This window comes from Odocoileus virginianus, chromosome 32, assembly GCF_023699985.2.
Source record: "Odocoileus virginianus isolate 20LAN1187 ecotype Illinois chromosome 32, Ovbor_1.2, whole genome shotgun sequence".
NCBI classification, from domain to species: domain Eukaryota; kingdom Metazoa; phylum Chordata; class Mammalia; order Artiodactyla; family Cervidae; genus Odocoileus; species Odocoileus virginianus.
In genome coordinates this window covers 12549709-12574437 of record NC_069705.1, presented here as the reverse complement: position 1 = coordinate 12574437, position 24729 = coordinate 12549709, and the positions used below count along the sequence as shown (strand labels likewise).

The 24729-nt window shown below is 40.1% G+C and overlaps 1 protein-coding gene across 1 annotated transcript in view; it reads left to right on the top strand.

The window, feature by feature from the left end:
* The window catches only part of KCNU1 (potassium calcium-activated channel subfamily U member 1), a 139447-nt gene that overhangs the window by 12976 nt on the left and 101742 nt on the right, over window positions 1–24729 (top strand). Inside the window, exons 3-10 of the mRNA XM_070459899.1 lie at window positions 3036–3097; window positions 4211–4301; window positions 5580–5691; window positions 6842–6917; window positions 8767–8842; window positions 12415–12585; window positions 13688–13779; window positions 16324–16434. Of these exons, the coding sequence (XP_070316000.1) occupies window positions 3036–3097; window positions 4211–4301; window positions 5580–5691; window positions 6842–6917; window positions 8767–8842; window positions 12415–12585; window positions 13688–13779; window positions 16324–16434 (791 nt within the window). The remainder of the gene's footprint in view (window positions 1–3035; window positions 3098–4210; window positions 4302–5579; window positions 5692–6841; window positions 6918–8766; window positions 8843–12414; window positions 12586–13687; window positions 13780–16323; window positions 16435–24729) is intronic.

Genomic DNA, 24729 nt, shown 5'->3' with positions numbered 1-24729 from the left:
GGAGAATCCCATGGACAGAGGAGCCTGGTGGGCTACAGTCCTTGGGGTCTCACAGACTGAGCATGCACACACACAGGTAGAAATCAAAGCCCAGATGGAGGGCTTCCTACCTCTCCCAGCCAGCCAGCACTTCCAGACTTTGCTCCTTCAACCCAAGGGAAATTCCTTTTCTGGGCTCCTGATGTCCTCTGCTAGTGACCAGAAGTTTTTTTGTGCAGTTTGCTCAGCGTTCAAATGTTCTTTTGATGAATTTGTAGGGGAGAAAGTGGTCTCCCCGTCCTATTCCTCCACCATCTTAGCTCCTCCCTGGTCCCCCCAAGGGAAATTCCTAAGTCTTCTCAGAATACCTCCCATTTTTACCTGAACAGCCTTCGCAAGCTGTTAACTCCCAGAGCCTTATTCTGGTTTGGTACAAATTTTGTTGTTTGTTGCACATAATTTCTGGATCATCCTTTTTACATTTGTGGCATGAAGTTGATGTTCTTCTTGAATAAAGCTAAAATTTCCTTCTTTTATTTATTTTTTGTTAATTTCTATTGTTGTGGATTGCTATAAATATGTGGCCTTGCCACCGTGTTTCTGGAGGTTTGTCAGTACATGATTTACACATAAATAATCACTTATGGAATTAAGCCTTGGAGAAAAGTATGTAATCATATGTAAGGAGAAGAAAAAATATTTCATGAAAACTATTAATAATGATTAATCTACTGATATATATAGTCTATATATATTCACCCCAAACATTTTTTCCTGAGCTTCAGACTACATTTGTAACCGAATATCTGCATGAGACCTACTAACTGAGTGATGTCTCCATCGATTCATGATTCAGATGTTAAAATAGAACTGATAGTAATAGTTCAGACCCCAGGAAAAATAGATGATGGTAACTCCCAGTAAGCTACTGCTTCTGCCACTTACAAAGCAGTTGAAAGAAAACCATTTGAAAGTCTTAGCATCTTGACCAATCCCATGTAAATTAGGGTAAATTGGAAATTGGAGGACGCTCTTGTTGTGGCAGGGTGGTAGGGAGGAGGGGGCATGAGGCTTTCCTCTCCTGGCAAGTGAGAGACCACTTGGAAAGATCAGATTTCATCTCCTAGAACTTTAGGGACGCAGAAGCTGATATCTGGTTCGTCGGTGAAGGGAGATGGCAACCCTGAAGATAATCTGTCGTCCTAGTGTTTCTTGGGGTAAAGGGTGGTCGAGCTGGTCCGTGGGCCAGACATGGGTCACGGGGGAGAGTCTTCTTGAACCTGCCCAAGTAGGCATCTGGAGGGAGGAGTCCCAGCAGAATACAGGAGTGGGAGGTGTACTGAGAAAGGAGTTGTGAGCAGCCAGAGAGAGAAAATACTTCCACAGCTCCGGAGAACTGCAGTGGGGACGCATAGCTATTAAATATTATCTAGACGGCAGCCAGTCTGCCCCCTACCCTCACTTCTGATCTTTTCAGTTGCTCTCCTTTCTTTTCCCAGCACACATCTTCTCACATACCACCTAAGGTACGGGTTAATTGCTTCACTGTCCAGACCCTAAGCTCCATAAGGGCAGGGATCTTTGTGTATGTTTTTGATGGATATATCCCCATCCCCAGAATGATTCTTGGGGCATGAGAGGTATGAAACAAATAGCTGTTGAATAGGAATAGGAATTAAATTGGGATCTCTACAGAGCAATGGATCAACCCAGGAAAGTAAACACCTCCCTTGCCTGGAGAGCACAAAGAGGAGAGCCTAGTGATCTAACACAGCCAAGTCCAACATTTCTGGCTATTACCTCTCCTCCCTCCCCTTTTGATTCACTCCCTGACACTGACCTACGAATCTCAAGTCTCTAGAGGCCAGAGGCAGCCTAGTCATGAGGCAAGAAGGACTAAAAAATAAAAAAGGTTAACAGAACACTGACCACTTTTCAAATACAGGTAGCCTGTCCAAGGGACACCTGAGTCGGAAGGGAGTGAAGCTTTAATTGTAAATACAATTCTGAGTTTTACACTGGACTGAACTTATTTTTTTTAATGTTTGGAAACAAGAAATAACTGGTTATGTACAGGAGACCTTAAAAATCACAGATGCTGCAAAAGATTTCGTCCAAATGCACTGAGGGCTCTAAATGGGTAGATTTCTCATTGGATTCCACAAATTCTTATTTTACAGACCAGATACATTGGCAAGTTCAAGCACTCATTTTCTCTTCTCACCATAGCACATTCTCTCCTGTCAAGAGTATGATCATCATTTAAAGGGGCAGGTTTGGGACTGTTTCTTCTCCACCATCACCGGCAATTCAAATTCAGAGTCCATATCCCATGGCCCTCATTTTCTAGCGTGTAATAAAGTGCATAACACATATTAAACACTTAATAAATGTTTGGTGAGTGAGCGAGTAAACAATAGGACTTCCAGAGCTCAGAGAACCTTAGGAGCAGCCGAAAGGACCAACTGTTTATTCTGAAGTGTGTGTAAGTTAAAATTAGGGATGTTGTGGGAAGGTATAGGTTTATTTATTGACTATAGTAAAGGTCCAAATCAGTTTTTGTTTAAACTTTTTTTAATTTTTAAAAATTTTATTCATTTACTTAATTTTTTATTGTGGTAAAATGCACATAACTTAAAACATATAATCCTGGCCATACTCGGCTGTAAAGCTCAGCGGCCCTAAGTATAGTCACATTGTTGTGCAACTCTCACCATCATCTATCTCCCCAAATTTCACCTTCCTAAACTGAAACTCTGCCCCCATCCAACACTAACTCCCCATCCCCCGTGCCCACCTCTCTCCCAGCACCTGCCAAGGTACTTTCTGACTCTATGAATTCAGCTTCTCCAGGCATCTCATACAGGTGGACTCAAACAGCATTTGTCTGAACCAATCCATCTTTCTTGAATGAATGAATGAATGTTTGAAAAAATGGCCATGGATATATAGGGAAGGGAAAACACAATTTTGTTGGTATGTTTATTATTCTATGTTCATGTTAACAAAATGGATCTGTACATTTCTCTCTCTCTCTCTCTCTCTTTTTTTTCCAGGTGATCCTTTTCTTTGTCCTAAGCATTGGGTCTCTTATAATCTATTTCATCAACTCTGCTGAGTGAGTAAATTTCCCCAGTCAGTCTTGTCTTCTTTTATCAGTAGGCTGCCAGCTAATTTGGAATTTTCTCTTAGGAATAGTGTTTAATATACTTTCACAGATACTCACACACAGAAGCTCATAAAAAAGGATAAGTGTTTTGTTTCCCCCAGAAAGTACTAAACCCAACTCCACACACAGACACGCACACACACATGCATGTGTTTCCTCTGTATCCTGTTGTTCTGCACTGCTAGGAGCTGGGGTGCTAATCCTAAGACTGTTTTAGTTTCTGGGACTACAAGCCTCTAGCTGTTACCCCTTCTTTGCACCCTCTAAGTGGGCCGTACATGCCTTTGGGTTCCTTAGGTGTTGAAGCAGATGTTCGGTAGGCATTTCAGGTTTCTCATAGATTCCAGACAAGTTTGGATGGTCTTGAGAAAGGAAAATGCTAGACCTAGACCTCATCAGGAACATAGGAGCACATTATCCTGTGTTCTTCCCTGCAGGGATCCCCCTCACCTCTGCCACAGTCAGGAGAGCTTCTGGGACACAACCCAACATAATCTGAACTCCATGCTGATCCTCTGGGAACTATAATGGGTTCCAGCTAAAGTAAAAGTGAGATTACAGGACCACACAAGTCAGGCGACTTCAGAGATCTTACAGAAACTAGTCATCTTTGTTTTGTGAATTCCTTACTGATCTATTAGGAACATTTTCTTGGAATTTGGTTTAGATCGGTTCATTTGATCTGGAGTAGCTCTCTCTCAGAAGTATCCTGAAGCCAAAATGTCCTGGCTGGATAGATGGTCTTGCAAACCATAAAAAGCCACATAACCTGTGTGCCTCTCAATCCCATTGATAAAATGGAGATGCAACCAACACACCCCATGAAAAGAAGAGCAGGTAATTCTGTTTTTCTCAGCTCCATTCACAGTGCAGTGGTTTTGTTCATGCATACCTCCCCTCCCAAGAGAAAAGTAATTTCCTTGAGATGTGCACGTAAGAGTCTGGGCTGACCATTCGTGGAAAATACATAGACAATTGCCCACCTATCCTCTTTATTGTGTCCTCTGTAGTCACGGCTTTTAAGATGTCCATCTGTATAAGCTGTCCTTGTTTCTTTTCTAGCCCAGTAAGAAGCTGTTCTTCGTACCGAGACAAAACCATCCCGATTGATTTGACCTTCAATGCCTTCCTTAGTTTCTATTTCGGGTTGAGAGTGAGTACCTACGCCTACTGAATGTGGGGTGAACAGAGGAGCTTGACTGGCACGTCAAGCAGAGATCTGCGCTGCAAGGAGACACCTTCCTCACAGTCTGCCTAGGCTCTCAGGCTTTACAGCCAGAGGGTCTGGGCCCTAAACTGTCAACAGTTATAGAGACCCCCAAACTCGCTCCTGCACTTGAGCCTGTAAACCAGGCCAACAATTTCAGCATGAGTGGAAAGGATTCCTTTTGAAAATATCATTACCCTGTCACCCTGAATTTTTCTTATTGGCTTCCCACCTGCCATCAAGTGAGAGCAACTAGTAATCACGAAATAGCAGAACCTGGGTAGCAAGCCTCTGAAAATGTCATCAGCTCCACTGATGGCTCATGTGCCATATAACTCTATAAAATAGTCTGTGCCTTTAATTTTGTTGCATTCAAATATTCAGTAGTTCTCTCATTCCATAAGCAATTTTTCAGGGCCCACCCTAGATCTGGATTTTAGATTTATCCATTCCATGTTTTAGAGAGATGTGTGTATATATATATATATATATATATATACACACACACACACATACACTCTCTCACATATGTGTATATATACATATATACATGCTAACATGTGTACACATAGATTTGTATATGTGTATAAATATGCATGTATATATAAGGATGTATATGTATTTCTATGACCTTGCTTCAAAACTCATTCAACTGCAATAGCCATCACAATCTTATTTTTATAGCAGATCTTCCCTTCTGGAAGTGCTTCCTTTCTTAATCTAAATAGGGAAATTCATAAACACAAGCCTTGACCAGCCAAACTTGTAGACCTTTTCTGTTGAAGACCATACATAAATATACATTACCTATTGTGTATGTGTGCTCAGTCAGTCATGTCTGACTCTTTGCGACCTCATGAATTGTAGCCCACCAGGCCCCGCTGTCGGAATTTTCCAGGCAAGAATACTGGAGTGGGTTGCCATTTCCTCCTCCAGGGGATCTTCCCAACCTCAGGATCGAACTTGCATCTCTTGCCTCTTCTGCATTGTCAGGCAGATTCTTTACCACTGTATCACCTATACAGTTATATAAATACATATATATAAATATATAAGTGTGTATGTGTCTATATATATATATATATATAAAATGTATGTATGTGATAGAATGAGGTGAAAACCTCAGTTAATGAATGAAAAAGTACCTGAAGAAAGCCACTTTTGTGTTCACTGTAAAATTTTTGAGGGTAACAGAATTTAGGGTCTTGTGCTTTTATTTCATAGTTTCTGGCAGCAGATGACAAGGTCAAGTTCTGGTTGGAGATGAATTCAATTGTAGACATCTTTACCATCCCACCCACCTTTATTTCTTATTATTTGAAGAGTAACTGGCTAGGTAAGTGAATTGTGGGCATCAGAAGCAATCTAAAAAAAAAAAAAAAACCCTCAACATTCATTCCTAAGTATTCTTTATTTTCTTTCAAAGCTTGTGTGTACTCAGTTGCTCAGTCATATCTGACTCTTTGGACCATATGAACTATAGCCCTCCAGGCTCCTCTGTCCATGGGATTCTCCAGGCAAGAACAGTGGAGTGGGTTGCCATGCCCTCCTCCAGGGGATCTCCCTGCCCCAGGGATCAAACCCGCATCTCTTGCATCTCCTACATTGGCAGGTGGATTCTTTACTACTGTGCCACCTGGGAAGCCCCCATTTAAAGCCTAATTGCCATTAAAGAAAATTCCTCACCATGTTAGTATGGTTTTGTAAAGTATTTTAAGAACTCATTTTTTTTAATCCCAGCCCCTAGTGATGGGCCTGATGTCATCTGATATCTAAGTTTTTATTGTTTAGGGAATATCTGCTCCTAGGGGGAAAGGACCCCAGCATCCCCGCCCACCTTGCCATCTTTGTGCTGGGATCCTACATGACTGGGAGAGGTGAACAGCCTCCCAGATCTAAAACCTATAAATCCTCATATCCAGACATGCAGTGACCTGTTAGAGATTTTTTAAATTAGTTACTTTGTCTTTAAGGTAGATGTATTGACAGTACATGAGCCTGCTGTGGTCTTTGTCAGTTTTTATGTAATCATGTCATTTATTATCTACAAAAATATTCCTTACTGATGCTATTATCAAACCACATAAATGCAAACAGCATGCAAGCCCTGGGGAGCATATCACAGAGATTCTGCAGCCAGGAGTTTAAGTGGTTTACAGATCATTTGCTCTCCATTCTAAAAAAGAGTTAAACAGAGTAAAATGTGAGTTGTGCTTATTACATGCTTTGTAGTAATGATAATTCTCAGCAGCACTTTGAGGTGGGTATCATTATAATTCCCACTTTATAGATGAGGAACCAGAGGAGCTAAGCGTGTTGCTTTAGATGACAATAGCCATTAAGTGAATCAGGATTTGAACTAGTCCTCATGGTCTTAAACTGATGACATGGTGATATATTTGAGCATTTCAGGGAGAGAGAGAACATGAACAGTCCTAGGTGTGGGGTAACTCAGACTGCAGCTTTCTTTTTTGATTGCTTTATAGGTTTAAGGTTCTTACGAGCATTGCGGCTGCTGGAACTCCCTCAAATCTTACAAATTCTGCGAGCCATCAGCACCAGGTAAACGCCAGCCCTGCCCCAAGCATGCCTTACTCATTTGGATTAGGAAATTCAAGTGTTAACTGAACCTTCAGTCAGCTCATTTCCCATCAGAAACTTCAGGGCAACTTCATGGAATCCCTCACTTCCCAAGGTAGCATTCGCTTACTTTTCTCCCATTGCATTAACCCTCACACTGGCTGGAAGCTTGCAATCATCTTAAAGAGTTTGTTTCTTTGTTTCTTGGACCTGCCACATGTCTCTTCATTTAGGCTTTAACTCTTCCTCCTTCCCCCAGTTTTTTTTCTTAAAGCAATTCAGACAAAATAGACTTTAAAATAGTGACTGTTACAAGAGACAAAGATCACATAATGATCAAAGAGACACAGACTAGATAATGATCAAAGGTTCAATCAAAGAAGATATGAGTTGTACACAGGTATGTACTCAACATAGGATCACATCAATACTTTAGGCAAATGCTAGCAGCCATAAAAGGGGAAATCAACAGTAACACAATAATAGTGGGGAATTTTAACACCCCATTTATGCCAATGGACAGATCATCTAGACGGAAAGTTAATAAGAAAACACAAGCCTTGAATGATGCATTAGACCAGATAGACTTAATATTTATAGGGCATTCCATCCCAAAGCAGCAGAATACACTTTCTTCTCAAGTGCAAACAGAACATTATCCAGGGTAGATCACATCTTGGATTACAAATCAAGCCTCAGTAAATTTAAGAAAACTGAAATCATATCGAGCTTCTTTTCTGACCACAATGCTATGATATTAGAAGTCAGTTACAGGGGGAAAAATTGTAAAAAACACAAACACATGGAGGCTAAACAATAGTTTACTAAATAATCAGTGGATCACCAAATAAATCAGACTCTTTAATTCTACACATTCATTGTCATGAAATACACCACAGCTGTCTAGGAATGTAAGACAGTTTCTCCAAGCCTGAGAGCTGCCCAGTAGCAGCACTGAACTCATGCCTATAGAAATAGAACCATTTAAATGTCTCCGCAAAATTAAAATTACAGTTACCAAAATAAAAAAAATCCAAACATTGGGCTGGCCAAAAAGTTCGTTTGGGTCTTTCTGTAACATCTTATGGAAAATTCCGAACAAACCTTTTGGCCAACCCAGCACCAAGCGCCAGTCCTGTTAAAGCTGGAAACGTTTTGGTCTAACATTATATACGCATCATCTCCATGACTCTGTGTTCTCACTAGAAGCATCATCAGATAGTTCTGGCCACCTGGGTCTCACTGCTAAGAGTTGATGCTTTATGGAGAAAGGGCTGTTTTTGTGGGACAGGCAGCCTTGCCAAGAACCCCAGAGATTTCAGCTAAACTCGGAGGCTTTCCTTAGGAGACAGGAACTTGTTTGATCTTCTTCCTCCCAGGATCCTGGTATGAGTTTAGTGATATGGAGCTTCATTTCCATAATCCACTTCCATTTCTTCAGTTAATCCATTTCTTCATTTCTGTGATCCACTCAAAATTTTGTTTTGCAGGTCCACTCTCTGGCTCCTTGGGACTCTGCCTTTGGTCAATATAATATCAGGCTAGGGATCATCCCCCAGAATCTACCAAGGGTTTTGAGCAGGAGTGTGTCACGGGGCTGTGCTTCTCTAGCTGTAAGGTGTATATGCATAAGGAGAGGGGATCCGGGAATGTTGCAGATCAGAGATCAAGGCAGGGCCTGGGACTCTGCATTTCCAGGATGCTCCCAGGGAAGGTGTATCATTGCTCCTGGTCCAGAACCAAGCTCTGAGGAGCAGGAGTTTAGAGGATGAGGTATTTATATTGTTCTGACCTGTCAGAGCCCAGCAACACTCTGTCTTTCTTCCCCTAGCGATTCAGTGAAGTTTTGCAAGCTGTTATCCATTGTTCTGAGTACCTGGCTCACGGCTTCAGGATTCATTCACCTGGTGAGCATCTCATCCAATTCCCTGATGTTGCTGGTGAGCACGAATGTCTTTTCTGTGAAGACTGGAGCAAACCTCCTGAGCTCCTGTCTCCATCATTGTAATCATTGTAATTCACCTCCTTTGGGTGGGTTTTCTCCACTCCATATTTCTCACAAGCATATATCTCCTACACTCACAGTATCCCTGTGTCTTCTCCCAGCTCTCGAAACCTGCTCTTAGAGAAGGATTTAATAAGCTCATTCATCTAAGGTATAAGCAATATGTAAAATGTATCACTGTATCATCGGGTTTCCAGCAATTTGAAAAAGAATAAAGGATCAGAGAAATAAAGAGATAAAGAAATAAAGAATAAAGACATAATAAATAATATTATATATTATAATGTATATTATAAATTATAAAGCACATATTATATACTTATATATAATATAATAATATAAATAGCAATGTGTGGTTAGTCGCTCAGTCATGTCCAACTCTTTGTTGACCCCATGGACTTAACTTTCCCCTATGGAGCCTGCCAGGCTCCTCTCTCCATGGGATTCTCCAGGCAAGAATACTGGAGTGAGTTGACATTTACTTCTCCAATAAATAGTAATGAATGATATCAGTATCACTATAAAAATAAATAGATAAATAAAGAAATACAGGGTCAGAGAGAATTTCATTCTTAGAAAAGCTGGAGAGTTGTGGGGGAGCAGTTGCTGAGTTGCAAAGGGGAGTTTGGGGACCTTCTTGGTTCTCCTGGAATCAAGCTGTGTACACAACTGCCTCCTTTGTCTGCAAGAAAGATTAGTTCTCATCTCACGTAATCAGCAACATAATAAAGGGATTTCAGCAATAGGAAAGAAACTCCTGGACTTTACTGCTCCAGGAAAGTTGAGGAGAGGTCATTAGAAAATACAGAAGTTAAAGTGGGCTGCTAAAAGCTTGCAAAGGCCTTTGAGAAAAGCAAAACAGAAGACAGAACAGAAGTCTTTTCCATTTGAGCTGTTCTCTCAAAAACCCATTTCAAAATAACAACAACAAGAAAAAAAAAAACTTAGCCATGTTCAGTTCATCAAGGAAAATGTCAAACACCAAATATGTTTGGTGTTTCAAGAAACAAACTGCTATGCACAAAATAGGTAAGCAAGAATTATTTACTTTATAGGGCTCCCCAGGAGGCACTAGTGGTAAAGAACCCACCTGCCAATAAAGGGGATGAAGGAGATGTGGGTTCGATCCCTGGTTCGGGAAGGTCCCCTGGAGAAGGAAATGGCAACCCATTCCAGTATGCTTGCCTGAGAAATCCCATGGATGGAGGAGCCTGGCGGGCTACCGTCCATGGGGCCACAAAGAGTTGGGCACAACTGAGCAGATTTATATATATATTTACTTTATAGCATGGGGAGTTATATTCAATATCTTGTAATAACCTATAATGAAAAATTATCAGAAGAAGATCACTGAATCACTGCGATGTACACCTGAAATGAACACAATCTTATAAATCAACTGTACATCAATTAAAGAAGAAAGGAAATATGAAGGGTGCCACATCCTTCCTCCTCTTGCAGGCAGGAGACGATTTTCCCTGAGAAATGTCACAGTAGTAAAGGTAGATTCCTACATCTGGAAGGTCAGCCCCAGCGCGTGGGTCCACCCTAGGAGAAGCAGTCACCAGTGTCCCTGTAGAGACCTGTTGGCCCTCACAGAACAGAGGGCAAGAGAATGCTGCAGGAGAAACCATGGCAACAGGTGTTTGGTTTTGTTTGTTTTTGCTTTCGGTAGCCATCACCAGGCTGAATGGGGCCTGCAGGTCTATTTATTGGCCCTAACATGTTTGCATTTTGTGTTTGCTGTTTTTGTATTGGTTGTTAACCTTTTTATTTTTTTTTAATTTATTCATTTTAATTGGAGGCTTATTGCTTTACACTATTGTAGTGGTTTTTGCCACACACTGACATGAATCAGCCATGGGTGTACATGTGTTCCCCATCCTGAACCCCCTTCCCACCTCCCTCCCCATCCCATCCCTCTGGGTCATCCCAGTGCACCAGCCCTGAGCACCCCGTCTCATGCATCAAACCTTGACTGGCGATTCGTTTCACATATGATAATATACATGTTGCTAACCTTTTTACAAGGAAGTCACATTAAAAACCCGGATTTCTGGGTTCTTTGCAAAAACACGAGGTTCTGGCAACCTGCTCTCTGAAGGCCACTGGCAGTCCTAGTTGATTAGCTGCACCCTGAACATACCACAAAGCTTCCCAGGTGACACTAGTGGTAAAGAACCCACCTGCCAATATAGGAGACCTAAGAGATGAGGGTTTGATCCCTGGGAAGTCTCCTGGAGAAGGAAATGGCAACCCATTCCAGTATTCTTGCTAGGAGAATCCCATGGACAGAGGAGCCTGGGGTCTCAAAGAGTTGGACATGACTGAAAAGACTTAGCACAAATGCCACTGCCTCAGTTACTCTTTTTGTTTAATGTAAAAAAAAAAATCTGATAAACTTAGTTTCCTTAAAACGTGAAGACATGAGGAACTAAGATCCTGCGTGTGTGTGACCAAAAAAAAAAAAAAAGTGAAGACTAATCAGGAAAATCAGAGGAAACATTTATCAGAGTTTCTTTTTTTAATTGAAGTATAGTTTCCATACAATATTATATAATTTACAGGTGTACAATATAGTGATTCACAATTTTTAAAGATTATGCACCATTTGCAGTCGTATCCAACTCTTTGCGACCCCAGGCTCCTCTGTCCATAGGATTCTCCAGGCAAGAATACTGGAGTGGGTTGCCATTTCCTTCTCCTGAAGATCTTCCTGGGGATCGAACCCGTGTCTCTTATGTCGCCTGCATTGGCAAGTGAGTTCTTACTGCTAGTGCTGCCTGGGAAGCCTTCAATATAGCAATTCACAATTTTTAAAAATTATGCTCCATCCAGAGTTACTGTAAAACATTGGCTACATCCCCCATTTTATACAGTGTATCCTTGCAGCTTATTTCAGAGTTACTTTTTACTCACTGAAAATATTTTTCCAGAGAAAGAGGAAAAATAATCTGGAAAGTTTGTTTGCTCTTCCTTATGCACCAGCATCCATGTGTGTAAGCTCCCTGAAATGAAGTGCGCATGTAACTGTGTATTTCCTCACGATGATCCTGATCTGTTGTAAAATGAGAAGGAATAGTAAGTGCTCAGCCTGACAGCCTCTGAGTCCCATGGCTCCATGGCTGGATGATGTACCCACAGGAAAGGAAAAGAGAGGTTGCCAGCCGTTTTCTCCAGAGAGCATCCCATTGTAGGCTTAAGTTACATGCCCCCTCAGATCTGAGCAATAATCACAAGGAAGGGAAACATGACTTCCCAATCATTACCCACAATCTGCAAAACTTTGGATGGGACCCATGACTTCACAATCACTACCCACGATCTCCACACCCTTCACAGCAACCTGGGAATCGTGTACTATTTCATTTGGATTGAATTAAGTGAAACAAATCCAGTGTTTTGCTTTTTCTTTATAAACTTTCCCTTGGAGTCCATTTACAGACCTTGCCTGAGTCTTCTTTCTTTGGACAGGTGGAAAACTCCGGTGATCCTTGGCTCAAAGGGAGAAATTCACAGAACATTTCCTACTTTGAGTCCATTTACCTGGTCATGGCAACAATGTCGACTGTCGGTTTTGGAGATGTGGTACCCAGGACATCTCTAGGACGGATTTTCATCATAGTGTTCACCCTCGGGAGTTTGGTGAAGAATATTCCTATATCTTTTGAATATCACTACGTCAACCCAAAACATTTGGTTAATGGGGAGAAATAAAGTGATGTAGGTTTAAGAGCAAGTGTTGCATTGTTCAGAGCAGGTGTCAAATGAAAATGAAGAGATAAGTGAATCCCATGTGTTTCAGACTGCATCCTCTGGAGCCCATGACACAATTGCTTCATTGCCCGGGGTGAAGGAAGTAGACAAAGGAGAGCAGACCTTCCTAATTAGCCTCTACACTGATCTGAGCAACCTCATCTTCCTTCATCTTTTGCCCATCAGATTAAAGTCTTTTTTCCAAGGAGGAAGGGGACTTGAGGTTTGATCTGCTGGATGTAATGTTCTTTCCAGCTCAGATGAGTAAGCTCTCCCCACGCCAACATTTTACTACAGATAAGGGAACATCTGTGCTTGGTTCAGGAGTGTGTCCAGGACAAAGGAAGCCTCCTTTTTCAGTGATTTTAATTTCAATTCTTTAAAGACCATCCTAGAGTTCTCCATTCTACCTTTCTTTTTTTAACTTTTTATTTTGTATTGGAGTATAACCGATCAACAATGTTGTGATGGTTTTAGGTGGACCACAAAGGGACTCAGCCATATATATACATGTACTTTCTCCCCCAAACTCCCCTCCCATCCAATCCAGTCTACTTTTCTGACATCCTGCTGTCCACATAACTGTTACAGCCCCTCATTTCTATCATTTCCCCTTAGTAGGGTTCCACTCTGTCCCATGTGTTTTTTTCCCCCCAAAGCCCCAAATAGGATCAAATGGAAGAGTCAGAAGGCCGTTAGAAGTGATAGCAGGACCAGACGGATGGGGAGGTTGTCTAACTGCTTGTCTTTGCATTCATCTTTTTGAAGGTTGAAGTGCATTCTGTTAAATTTTAGCCAAATCCAAAGCCTGAAGTAAAGGAAGAAATTGCTTTTAAATTTTAAACTGTGCTTTTAAAAGCACGTTTCATAGTCATGTCTTTGTTATAAGAAAGAACATTTTATGAACCTTCTTTCTCCTTTGCCATCTTGGAATTTTGGAGTATCCTTGGACATAATGAGACCTAAGGTTTTATTTGCTGATCATTTCTAGGTACTGTTTGCCAACTACATCCCCGAAATGGTGGAACTTTTTGCCAACCAGAAGAAATATACCAGTCCCTATCGAGTGGTCAAAGGGAAGAAGTAAGTAGCTTTAGGGTATAATTTCTGAAGTTTGGGATACTCTGCTGGTCGCTGTCTCTTTCTGAACACTATTGCCTGGCCTAGGTGGATGTATGGGCAAGGTCTTCACTCACTCAAAGAGGGCTGTGCTAGAGTAGATACCATGAGAAGATGATATTTGCTACTTGATTCACATATCTAGAGACACATAAGAAAATTAAATAAGTTAAAATTATTACAGATATATTGTCATTCAGTGTCAAATGTTGATTGTGCCAGTGTTTGCACATTCCTTATCATGACTGTTCTCTTAGATCCATTACTAATGGTTTTATTCATTCTAATCGTGTGGTTGACTCATGACTAACTTTACATAGTGGATCAAGTTAAAGTCATGGTTTGAATTGAAAACAATTAATTCAATTCAGTTTTCTCAGCCCAAACTCCCCTAAAGCTTGTGGGGCTCATGACAGAAAGAGGTTTGCTCGAGTGAGAAGGAATTTCTTTCCTCCAGTCCTTCACAGATCACCTGTTCTGTCCATACCACAGCCGTTTATTCCCAGGAGCAAAGTGGAGTCAGAGTTACTTTTACACAATTTCTCTGTGGATGCATGTTACCTCCATTGCCATCATGGTTTTTCATAGCTAAGAGGAAGGTCAAACCAGTCAGTCCTAAAGGAAATCAATCCTGAATATTGAAGGGACTGATGCTGAAGCTGAAACTCCAATACTTTGGCCCTCTGATGCGAAGTGCTGACTCATTGGAAAAGACCCTGATGCTGGGAAAGATTGAAGGCAGGAGAAGGGGACGACAGAGGATGAGATTATTGGATAGCATCACTTACTGTACGGACATGAGTTTGAGCAAACTCTGGGAGACAGTGAAGGACAGGGAAGCCTGACATGCTGCAGTCCATGAGGTTATGGAGAGTCGGACATGACTTAGTGACTGAACAAGAAGAAGATAATGAATTGGAGATCTTAAATTTGGAACAATTCTCATGAGGTTATGAAGAGTCGGACATGACTTAGTGACTGAACAAGAAGAAGATAATGAATTGGAGATCTTAAATTTGGAACAATTCTCATGAGGTTATGGAGAGTCGGACATGACTTAGTGACTGAACAAGAAGAAGATAATGAATTGGAGATCTTAAATTTGGAACAATTCTTACCTGCTGTTGAGGAAAGAGGCACAGTGGGGATGAGCTCCTATGGAATGATGTCTTAACACAGTTGGATAAAAACCAAGATTGACTCAGGAGTAGGAACAGAAAATAAAAAACCAAGATGAATTGACAACAATGAAATGACCTAGATAAGCTAAAAATCTGACCTGGCCTATCTGAAGAAAGGGATAAAACATGCCAAGTCAGTCAGTGAGGTCTGAAAAATTTAAGTTTGAGGCTAAAATTAGACTTTCAACTTTCTTACAGAATATGTGGGTGGAGTGGAATAGCTTCCTTAAGTATACTAAGCCTAAGGAAACTGACAGCTCTTTTTCACCATAAAGGTTACATGCATAGATTTGTGGGCCTCTCTGAGATGTCTCTCCACTGGACTCACTTTTTTTGCGACTACTGGGTAATTTTAGATACAAAAGATAAACCAAAATAACCTGGATTCTGGTGCTGCTCAACCATAGTATGTGACTGGGAAAATTAGTCAGTCTTTCCAATGATCAGTTGTTTGTCAGTGAAAAAAGACTACACCAGCTAATCAGGAGTCAAGTGGAAAATCAAGTATAATGAACACACGTGCCAGTCCATCATAGGCTATAAATAAGCAAGAAAAATCTAGCAGTTGCAGTAGTTGTCCTCATATGCCTAAAACGTTAGGTGCTATTCAAAGTGTAGAATCATTCCCTACAGAATCTGAGGCTGTTTTTGTATATTAGAGATGCAGTCCTTGGTGTCTTTAAATTTAAAATCTGGGTGGAACAAATACCAGCTTTATTTGAAACTAAATTTAAGCTAAGTTCAGTTCTGTTCAGTCGCTCAGTCATGTCCGACTCTCTGCGACCCCATGGACCGCAGCACACCAGGCCTCCCTGTCTATCACCAACTCCCAGAGTTTACTCAAACTCATGTCAATTGAGTTGGTGATGCCATCCAACCATGTCATCCTCTGTCATCCCCTTTTCCTCCTGCCTTCAATCTTTTCCAGCATCAGGGTCTTTTCCAATGAGTCAGTTCTTCGCATCAGGTGGCCACAGTACTGGAGTTTCAGCTTCAGTATCAGTCCTTCCAATGAATATTCAGGACTGATTTCCTTTAGGATGGACTGGTTAGATCTCCTTGCAGTCCAAGGGACTCTCAAGAGTCTTCTCCAACACCACAGTTCAAAAGCATCATTTCTTCAGCACTCAGCTTTCTCTATAGACCAACTCTCACATCCTTAAGTGACCACTGGAAAAACCATAACCTTGACTAGATGAACCTTTGTCAACAAAGGAATGCCTCTGCTCTTTAATATGCTGTCTAAGCTAAGAGTTCATCTCTAAATCTAGACTGGAAGATACTCCTGTTCCTGGGATGACCCACCCCACCTGTTCTTACTTTCTAGGTTCATTGTGGTGTGTGGGAACATCACCGTGGACAGTGTGACAGCTTTCCTGAGGAACTTTCTCCGCCACAAATCAGGGGAGATCAACATTGAGATTGTTTTCCTGGGAGAGTAAGTATGTCTGTATGGCCTATGATCAGGGGATACTTAAAATATGTGTGAATATTTGTAATGGAAGAAAATTGCCCTTACAGCATTGATCTTTAAAAGTAGGAAGTCATTAATCAGCAAAAAGTAAGGAAAAAGCAGTTCATGACCAGAGTGAACCTATGAAAATATTATTCTGGGCTATATCTTGCCAGATTTTTTTCTGTACAGGTGCTAATCTTATTTAAGTGATTGAAAAAGACTGATGCTGTGAAAAGGGGAAGGCAAAAAGAGAAAGGAGCACCAGAGGATGAGGTGGTTAGATAGCATCACCAACACAATGGACATGGATTTGAGCGAACTCTGGGAGAGAGTGAGGGACAGAGGAGTCTGGAGTGCTGCAGTCGGTGGGGTCACACAGAGTCAGAAGCAACTTAGTGAATAATAACAACAACAATAGCACGTATTATTATGTATAAACTTAATTTTGTGTGCTAGTCTGGTGCAATTCATGATTATTATTCTGTCAATTCTCAGAATTGCAAAGGCAGAGTCCAGCTAGATGCAGAAAGCATTGTTTGATGATGATGAGTTTGTTCTATGTGGTTTATCTTTTCAGGACCAGAGTCCAAGTCAGATATTTTGTGAAACAGTGGGAAGTGCCTCTTTAACACAAAAAGAGTTTTAAGCAGGCAAAATGGTTTCTAATTGTTCTGTGTTTACAGTTTTGGTTCCTAATGAGGTTGAGCAAGTTTTGTGTTTTGATGGTTTGCTGATTTTTTGGAATTCTCTTCACTTATTTTATTTTCTTATACAAGGAGGGCTGTCTGTTACTTTACTGACTTTTAAGCACTTAATATACTTTTATATTAGCTTCTTTGTGTCATGTTGTAAATTTCCCTCCCCTTTTGTCTTGTAATTTTTGTGTGTGCTTGTATCTTAATGAAGAAGCATTCAATTTACAGAGGCTCCAATCTATCAACTATTTCCCTTTTGACTTCTTGCCTTTCTGATGTTCTTAAATCTATCTGTTCTAAAATTAAGTAACCATTTCTTAACATTTTTAGGTTTTTATATTGAAATATTTTGTATTTAAGCTCTCTGGAATTGACTTTGTGTAATGTGTGGGGAGGGCTTCACAGGTGGCTCAGTGATTAAAAAAAAAAAAATCCACCTGCCACTGCAGGAGATGCAAGAGACATGATTCAATCCCTGGGTCGGAAAGACCCCCATGGAGAAGGAAATGGCAACCTGCTCCAGTATTCTTGCATGGTAAATCGCAGAGACAGAAGAATCTGGTCTGCTACGGTCCAAGGGGTTGCAAAGAGTTGGACACAACTGAGCATGCACAACCCGAAAATATGTAGGGAACTAACTTCTTTATTTTTCTAAATTGTCAATCCATTATCCACTAAAGTCAGCCAGATATGAGATGACATTTTGGTCTTATCTATGATTGCATGTGGGGTCATCTCAGCCTTCTTCATGCCTTTCGTAGTTGAACACCATACTCTTTACATTATGACACCTTCAACCAACCGTTACCTTGGGCTCTTGGGTATGAGATGACCAGTAAGCCTTCTGAGTTCCTTTATGGTGCTGTGGATAGACAGCCTGATTCAGGATTATTGTCATGCCTGTCTTTTCAGTAATTTTGCAATACTAGGACCTTGTTTAAAACATAGTAAACAAACAAGAGACCCAGAGTGTTAAAACCAGTGATAGAAGGCTAATAATTGTAATCCAGTTGAGACAGAGAGAAAATCATTGAGTGTGTGGAAAGTTACATCTTTTACCCGTTGCTGTATTTTCACAGAACAATGCAGGTTATTGTAGGTACTTGTCAAGATAATGATTGAAGTGTCTTAAATGTTGGGAGTGACTTGTCCAGACTTTTGTCAATTACATCTATATTCTGAAGACTCCCCTTCATAGCTCAGTTGGTAAAGAATCCACCTGCAATTCAGGAGACCCTGGTTCAATTCCTGGGTTGGGAAGATCCACTGGAGAAGGGATAGGCTACCCACCCCAGTATTCTTGGGCTTCCCTGTGGTTCAACTGGTAAAGAATCTGCCTGCAATGCGGGAGACCTGGGTTCAATCCCTGGGTTGGGAAGATCCCCTGGAAGAGGGGAAGGCTAGCCACTCCAGTATTCTCGCCTGGAGAATTCCATGGACTGTATAGTTTACAAGGTCGCAAAGAGTTGGACATGACTGAGTGACTTTCACTTCACTTTCTGAAGACTACTCTAAAATTAATATCCCCACTGGACATTCTTTGTGGCTTCATAGTCATGCAACTAGTAGCTTACTGGACATTTCCACCCCAGTGTTTCAAAGACCCCTCAGACTCAGCATTTTCAAAAGTAAATTTATGATCTCAAGTCCAGCTTTTCCATCTCACAAGGCAAATTAAAAATAAAACAAGAAAGAAAGCAAACAGCATTTCTTTTTTTTTTCTAGTTTTTTTTCCATTTATTTTTATTAGTTGGAGGCTAATTACTTTACATCATTGCAGTGGTTTTTGTCATACATTGAAATGAATTAGCCATGGATTTACATGTATTCCCCATCCCGGTCCCCCCTCCCACCTCCCTCTCCACCAGCAAACAGCATTTCTTATCTCAGCAAGTGGCATCTCATCTATGCCAATCCTTAAAACAGAAAACTAAGCGTAGTTCTTGGGCATTCCTTTCTTCCTCAGACCCTGTGTATGTGTCCTCATTCTGTTTCTATCATTTCGTCTGCCCTGAAGGTGAAAGTGCTAGCTGCTCAGTCATGTCCGACTCTTCGACCCCATGGACTGTATGTAGCCCACCAGGTTCCTCTATCACAACCCCATTCAAAGTTCCTCTCTTGTCTCCCCTGAACTTCTCTAAAGGCTACTTTATTGATCTGTTCTTTTTGCTCAGAATCTCTCCTACTGGAAGTGAGTGATTTATTTTCATCCCCCAGCACTCAGAGCCCTTCTCCGGCCAACCTGTCTGAGTTAGCCTGTTGGAACCCTCCTATCTCATCACTCCATTTGTTTGCTTTAAAGTGATGATCACAGTCTGTGATTCTGGTGGACTTTCCTTTGATGCTGAAGTTCACATTACCTTTCCTTCTTTTACTGCCCATTCATGCTGCTTCTCTTAGTGAATCTGGGCTGGCCTCTGGCTTTACTTGATAAAGAGAAGGTAGCAGAGGGAGAATGGTGGTAGATTTTTTTTTTTTTTAAGGTAACTACCAGAAATATCTCCCAGCTGTTTACACACATTCTCTTTCTCCCATCAAGAATGGAGTCTTCTATTCTCCTTTCTCTTGATCTGAGCTGGCCTTTAAACTCTTTTTAACCTGTGACATATATGTAAATGACCAAGCCAGTTAAAGAACCAACCCATAAGAAGCCTGGGAGCTTCTGCACCTCAGTATTTTGGAGCTCTGGAACACTAAGTAAGAAGTTCAGCTCCTCTGAGGGGAATGAGGCCCATCCAGCTGCCAGCTCCTCGAAAAGTCCAGCTGAAGGAATAGGTGTGTGTGTGTGTGTGTGTGTGTGTGTATTAGTTGCTCAGTCATGTCCAACTCTTTGTGACCCCATGGGAATTCTCTGGGCAAGAATCCTGGAGTGGGTTGCCATTCCCTTCTCCAGGGGATCTTCCTGACCCAGGATCAAACCCAGGTCTTCTGCATTACAGGCAGATTCTGTATCATCTGAGCCGCAAATTTCAGCTCTAATGGACATGGAAGTGATACTTTTTCAGAGATTCTTCCCACTAGGGTTCTCAGCTAAACGCAGTCACGTACGTGACTCCAATGAAACCACATGGAGCAGAAGACTTACCCAGTTGAGCTCAGTTGAACATAAATATTGATTTGTTATTCTTTGTATTGAATGTATACATCCTATGTGCTTTGTATATGTGCAATTTTTCAGAATTAAATGAAGAAGTAAAAACTTCCTAGAACCAAAAAAAGATAACAGTTGTCAGATTGGAAAGGTACAATAATGCTGATCAGGATAAATGAAAATCATGTACACATAGGCGCATTGTTGTTACATGGAAGAGACACCTCATTCAACACTCACTGGGGGGTGGAGCAGATCCATGTAGTAATCGAGAAGATAGTACTGCTCCAGAAAGCAACATATGAACATACACATCAGTAGCAAAATGCTGTTGTTCAGTTGTTAAGTTGTGTTTGACTCTTTGCATCCCCATGAACTGCAGCACACCAGGCTTCCTGTTCTTTACTATCTCGCTGAGTTTGCTCAAACTCATGTCCATTGCGTTGGTGATGCTATCTAACCATCTCATTCTCTGCTGCGCCATTTTCCTTTTCCCTTCAATCTTCCCCAGCATCAAGGCCTTTTCCAATGAGTCAGCTCTTCGCACCAGATGGCCAGTGTATTGGAACTTCAATGCTTACTACCAAATATTTAACCCCTTACAATTTTTTCCAGTCTTACTGCTCAGAGATAACTAAGCTCTTTCAGATTTAGTATTTCTTTTAAGTTTAAATTTATGTTTTATCACTCTTTGGACTCCTTAGTTGTACACAGTATTTACTTGTCACCTGATATTTTTCAGATGAACATTATTCAGCCCTCTGCTCCACTTTGCCTCCTTCAGTTGTTCCAATAGAGTTATCTTCTAATTTGTAATTACAGCAGCAATGAGTATTTATATCATTATGGCTAATAAATGTTGGTTTTATGATAACAGTACATTTCCTCAAATTTTTTTTCAGTACATAATGATCACCTCATTTTCATATGTGTATCATTAAATATTTTCCAATATCTATATCACGTGTGTGGCAATAAATATTTTTTAATTTCTTCAATATTAAATAATCTCATAAGAGTAAAAGTTAAGTGAAAAATTTCCAAGAGTTGCGCATGAGTCATTGGAGCATAAATAATAATTAAGTACCATGTTTAAAACTCTTTATCCTAAATTATAACTCAGAAAATTACACAGAATTACAGTGTACATTAAAATGAATTTTTGTAAAGCAAACATCCATGTAACTATCACCAAAATCAAGATATATTCTATTGCCAGCCTTCCAGCAAAACCTTCCCCAACTGTGGCCCCATCTTTAGCTCCTAGAGGTAATTATGATTTTGACTTGATACCTTACATTTATTAATCCCTATCTCCTGACATCTTTCCTGTTTTTAAACTCACATAAATGGGATACAGATTGATTTACTTCAATATTGCATCTGTGAGATCCATCCTTGTTGCAGCTGGCGATAGCGGTAACTATTCATTTTCATTGCTGTGTGGTAAAGCATTCCATTATATGAATACACCACAATTTTTCTTAATCTGTTCTCCTGTTGGTTGACATTTCTCCTCAATTTCGGCTATTATGAAGAATGTTGCTTTGAAAGTTCTTGTATATGTGTCCTGGTCCCCAGGAGTAAAATTGCAGGGTACTAAATCTTCCTGTAATAGAACTGTCAGTCGTCCAGAATGTTTTTTCTGTCGTCCAAAATGTTTTTTCTGGTCTGGGCTTCCACCAGCAGCCCTGAGAGTGTCTGTTGCCCTGTACCCTTACTACCAGTTAAAATGTAACTTCCCACCCTACCTGACACTTGGATACATCAGTCTTTTTCATTTGAGCCATTCATTCTTCAGCATAGCATTTTGTAAGACAGTGTCTCATATTGTGGTTTTTCATCTCATTTTTCTGTTGGTAATTAGGTCAAAAATATATTCAAATGCATAAGCCATTTGGATTCCGTCTTATGAAATGACTGTTATCCTGCCCTTAAAAAAGAAAAGTTGGAGTGTAGTTGACTTATAGCATTGTATTAGTTTCTGGTATACAGCAAGGTGATTCATATATACATGTTTTTATATATTCACACATATTCTACATATATATACATATTCTCCTTCATATTGGTTTCCATTATGCTTTTTTCCCCATTTTTATCTTGAATTAAATACAGATCTGCCAGTAACAAATTCTTTCATTTAAATGTAAAGACATCTTGATTTAGTTCTCATTCTTGAAAGATGATTTTATGAATATAGGGTTCTAAGCTGCTACCTTTCGTCCTGAAGAACCACGAAGTATTATTCTGTTGATTTCCTGGTTTTGTTATTGCTATTAAGAAGTCTGTTCAGTGGTCTTCTTTAATGAATTATCTTCTTAAAATATCATAGTGAAAGTGAAAGCCGTTTAGTCGTGACTGACTCTTTGCAACCCCATGGACTGTAGCCTGTCAGGCTCCTCTGTCTGTGGAATTCTCCAGGGAAGAATACTGGAGTGGGTAGCCTTTCCTTCTCCAGGGGATCTTCCCAACCCAGGGATCAAACGCAGGTCTCCCACATCACAGGCGCATTCTTTATGATCTGAGCTACCAGGGAAGCCCAAGAATATTGGAGTAGGTAGCCTATCCCTTCTCCAGGGGATCTTCCTGACCCAGGGATCAAACCAGGGTCTCCTGCATTGCAGGCAGATTCATAAAAGATTATATGTAGTACTTAATATGAAAACATCTTATACTTTGACTATGATGTATGTATAGATTTGAATTTATGATAATTTATTGTGCTTGGATATGAGTTTGAGTAAACTCCAGGAGTTGGTGATGGACTGGGAGTCCTGGCCTGCTGCAGTCCATGGGGTTGCAAAGAGTCAGACACGACTGAGCCACTGAGCTGAACTGATTGTGCTTGGTATTCATGAATCTTTCTGAGTCTCTGGATCAATGTTTTCCACCATTTTTGGCAGATTCTCAATTGCTTTTTCAAATATTGTCCTTATCACTATGTTCTTCATCCTCCTTTCCTGGGGATTCAATTATAAGTGTATTAGTCCTTTTTCTTTACTGTACCAAATATATTTCATATCTTCTTTTTTATATTTCCCTTCTTTTTTGTATCTCAGTATTACATTCTGGATAATTTATTCTGACCTACCTTCCAGTTTACTACTTCTCTCTTTGTCTGTGTTTAATCTGTTTACAAACTCACTCATTGAGCTTTTCGTTTCAGTTATTGTATTTTTTAGTTTTCTAGAGCTTATATTTGGTTCTGTTTCAGATATTCTGTTTTTAGATTGTGTTCCCAGGCTTATCATTTGTTTCAATAAAATAAATATAATTATGTTGTAATTGGTGACTAGTAATTCGGTGCCTGGAGTCTTTTTTTTTTTTCCAGCTGACCTTTAGCATGGTGATAGCATGTTTCACATGTTTATTCTATTTATGTATTCTTTTTCAATCTTATAGGAATTTTAAAAATTAATTTTATTGGAGTATAATTTCTTTACAATGTTGTGTTAGTTTCCACTTTACAGAAAATGAATCAGCTGTATATGTTTACATATCCCCTTTGTTTTGGACTTCCTTCTGGTTCAGATCACCACAGTGCGTTTAGCAGTGTTCCCTGTGCTGCATATTATGTTCTCATTAGTTACCTGTTTTATACATAGTATCAATAGTGTGTATTTGTCAATAAGTCTTTGGTTTTTGTTGTCTGTTATTTGTACTGGATGTTACACATAGTATCTTGTTTCCTCTGGGTGCTTTCTTATCATAGATTATGTGCTGACTCTTATATTAAAAAACTATATGTAGGTAACTTGTGGCCTAGAAAAATGCTACATTCTTACAGAGAGGATATTTCTTTACTTCTTCCAAATACAGTGGGGCACTTCTGCCTCAAGACCACATAAATCCAAATTCAAGGCTTGAGGTTCTTTGTATTATGTAGGTGAGAAACTAAGAATGGAAGTCAATCTGAAAACTAGTTTATTCAGTTTTATACTCTGTGTCTCCATACTTCAGTTATGCCAGGTTAAAATTTGGAGGAGTTATCAAACTCTTTATTTTGTGTATCAGCAGAGCTGGGTTGTTTTTGGACACTTTGCCCTGTGATACACCAGCTGACCTTTAGCATAGTGATAGTTATGTTTCACATGTTTATTTTATTTATTTATTATTTTTCAGTCTTATAGAAGTTTTAAAATTAATTTTATTGGCATATAGTTGCTTTAGAATATTGTGTTAGTTTCTACTTTACAGCAAAATGAGTCAGCTATATATGTTAGCTCATTTTGGTCAGTGCTTCTTCTGAATTACTCAATGCTTTCAGGGGGAAAAAAAAAAAAACAAAACCAGACTTAACCTCCAAGACCTTGATTTGTTCTCAGTTTTGGCCTGGTAATTATTCATAGTCTGGTTTTCTCTCTTATGATTTATTAGATGTTTTCATATTTCATCTAGTATTTTTATATATCCTTAGTAGAAGACTGGCTGAAGTTACCTAATTTACTGTTCCTGGAAACAGAAGTCCCAGCTCTAGTGATATTTCAT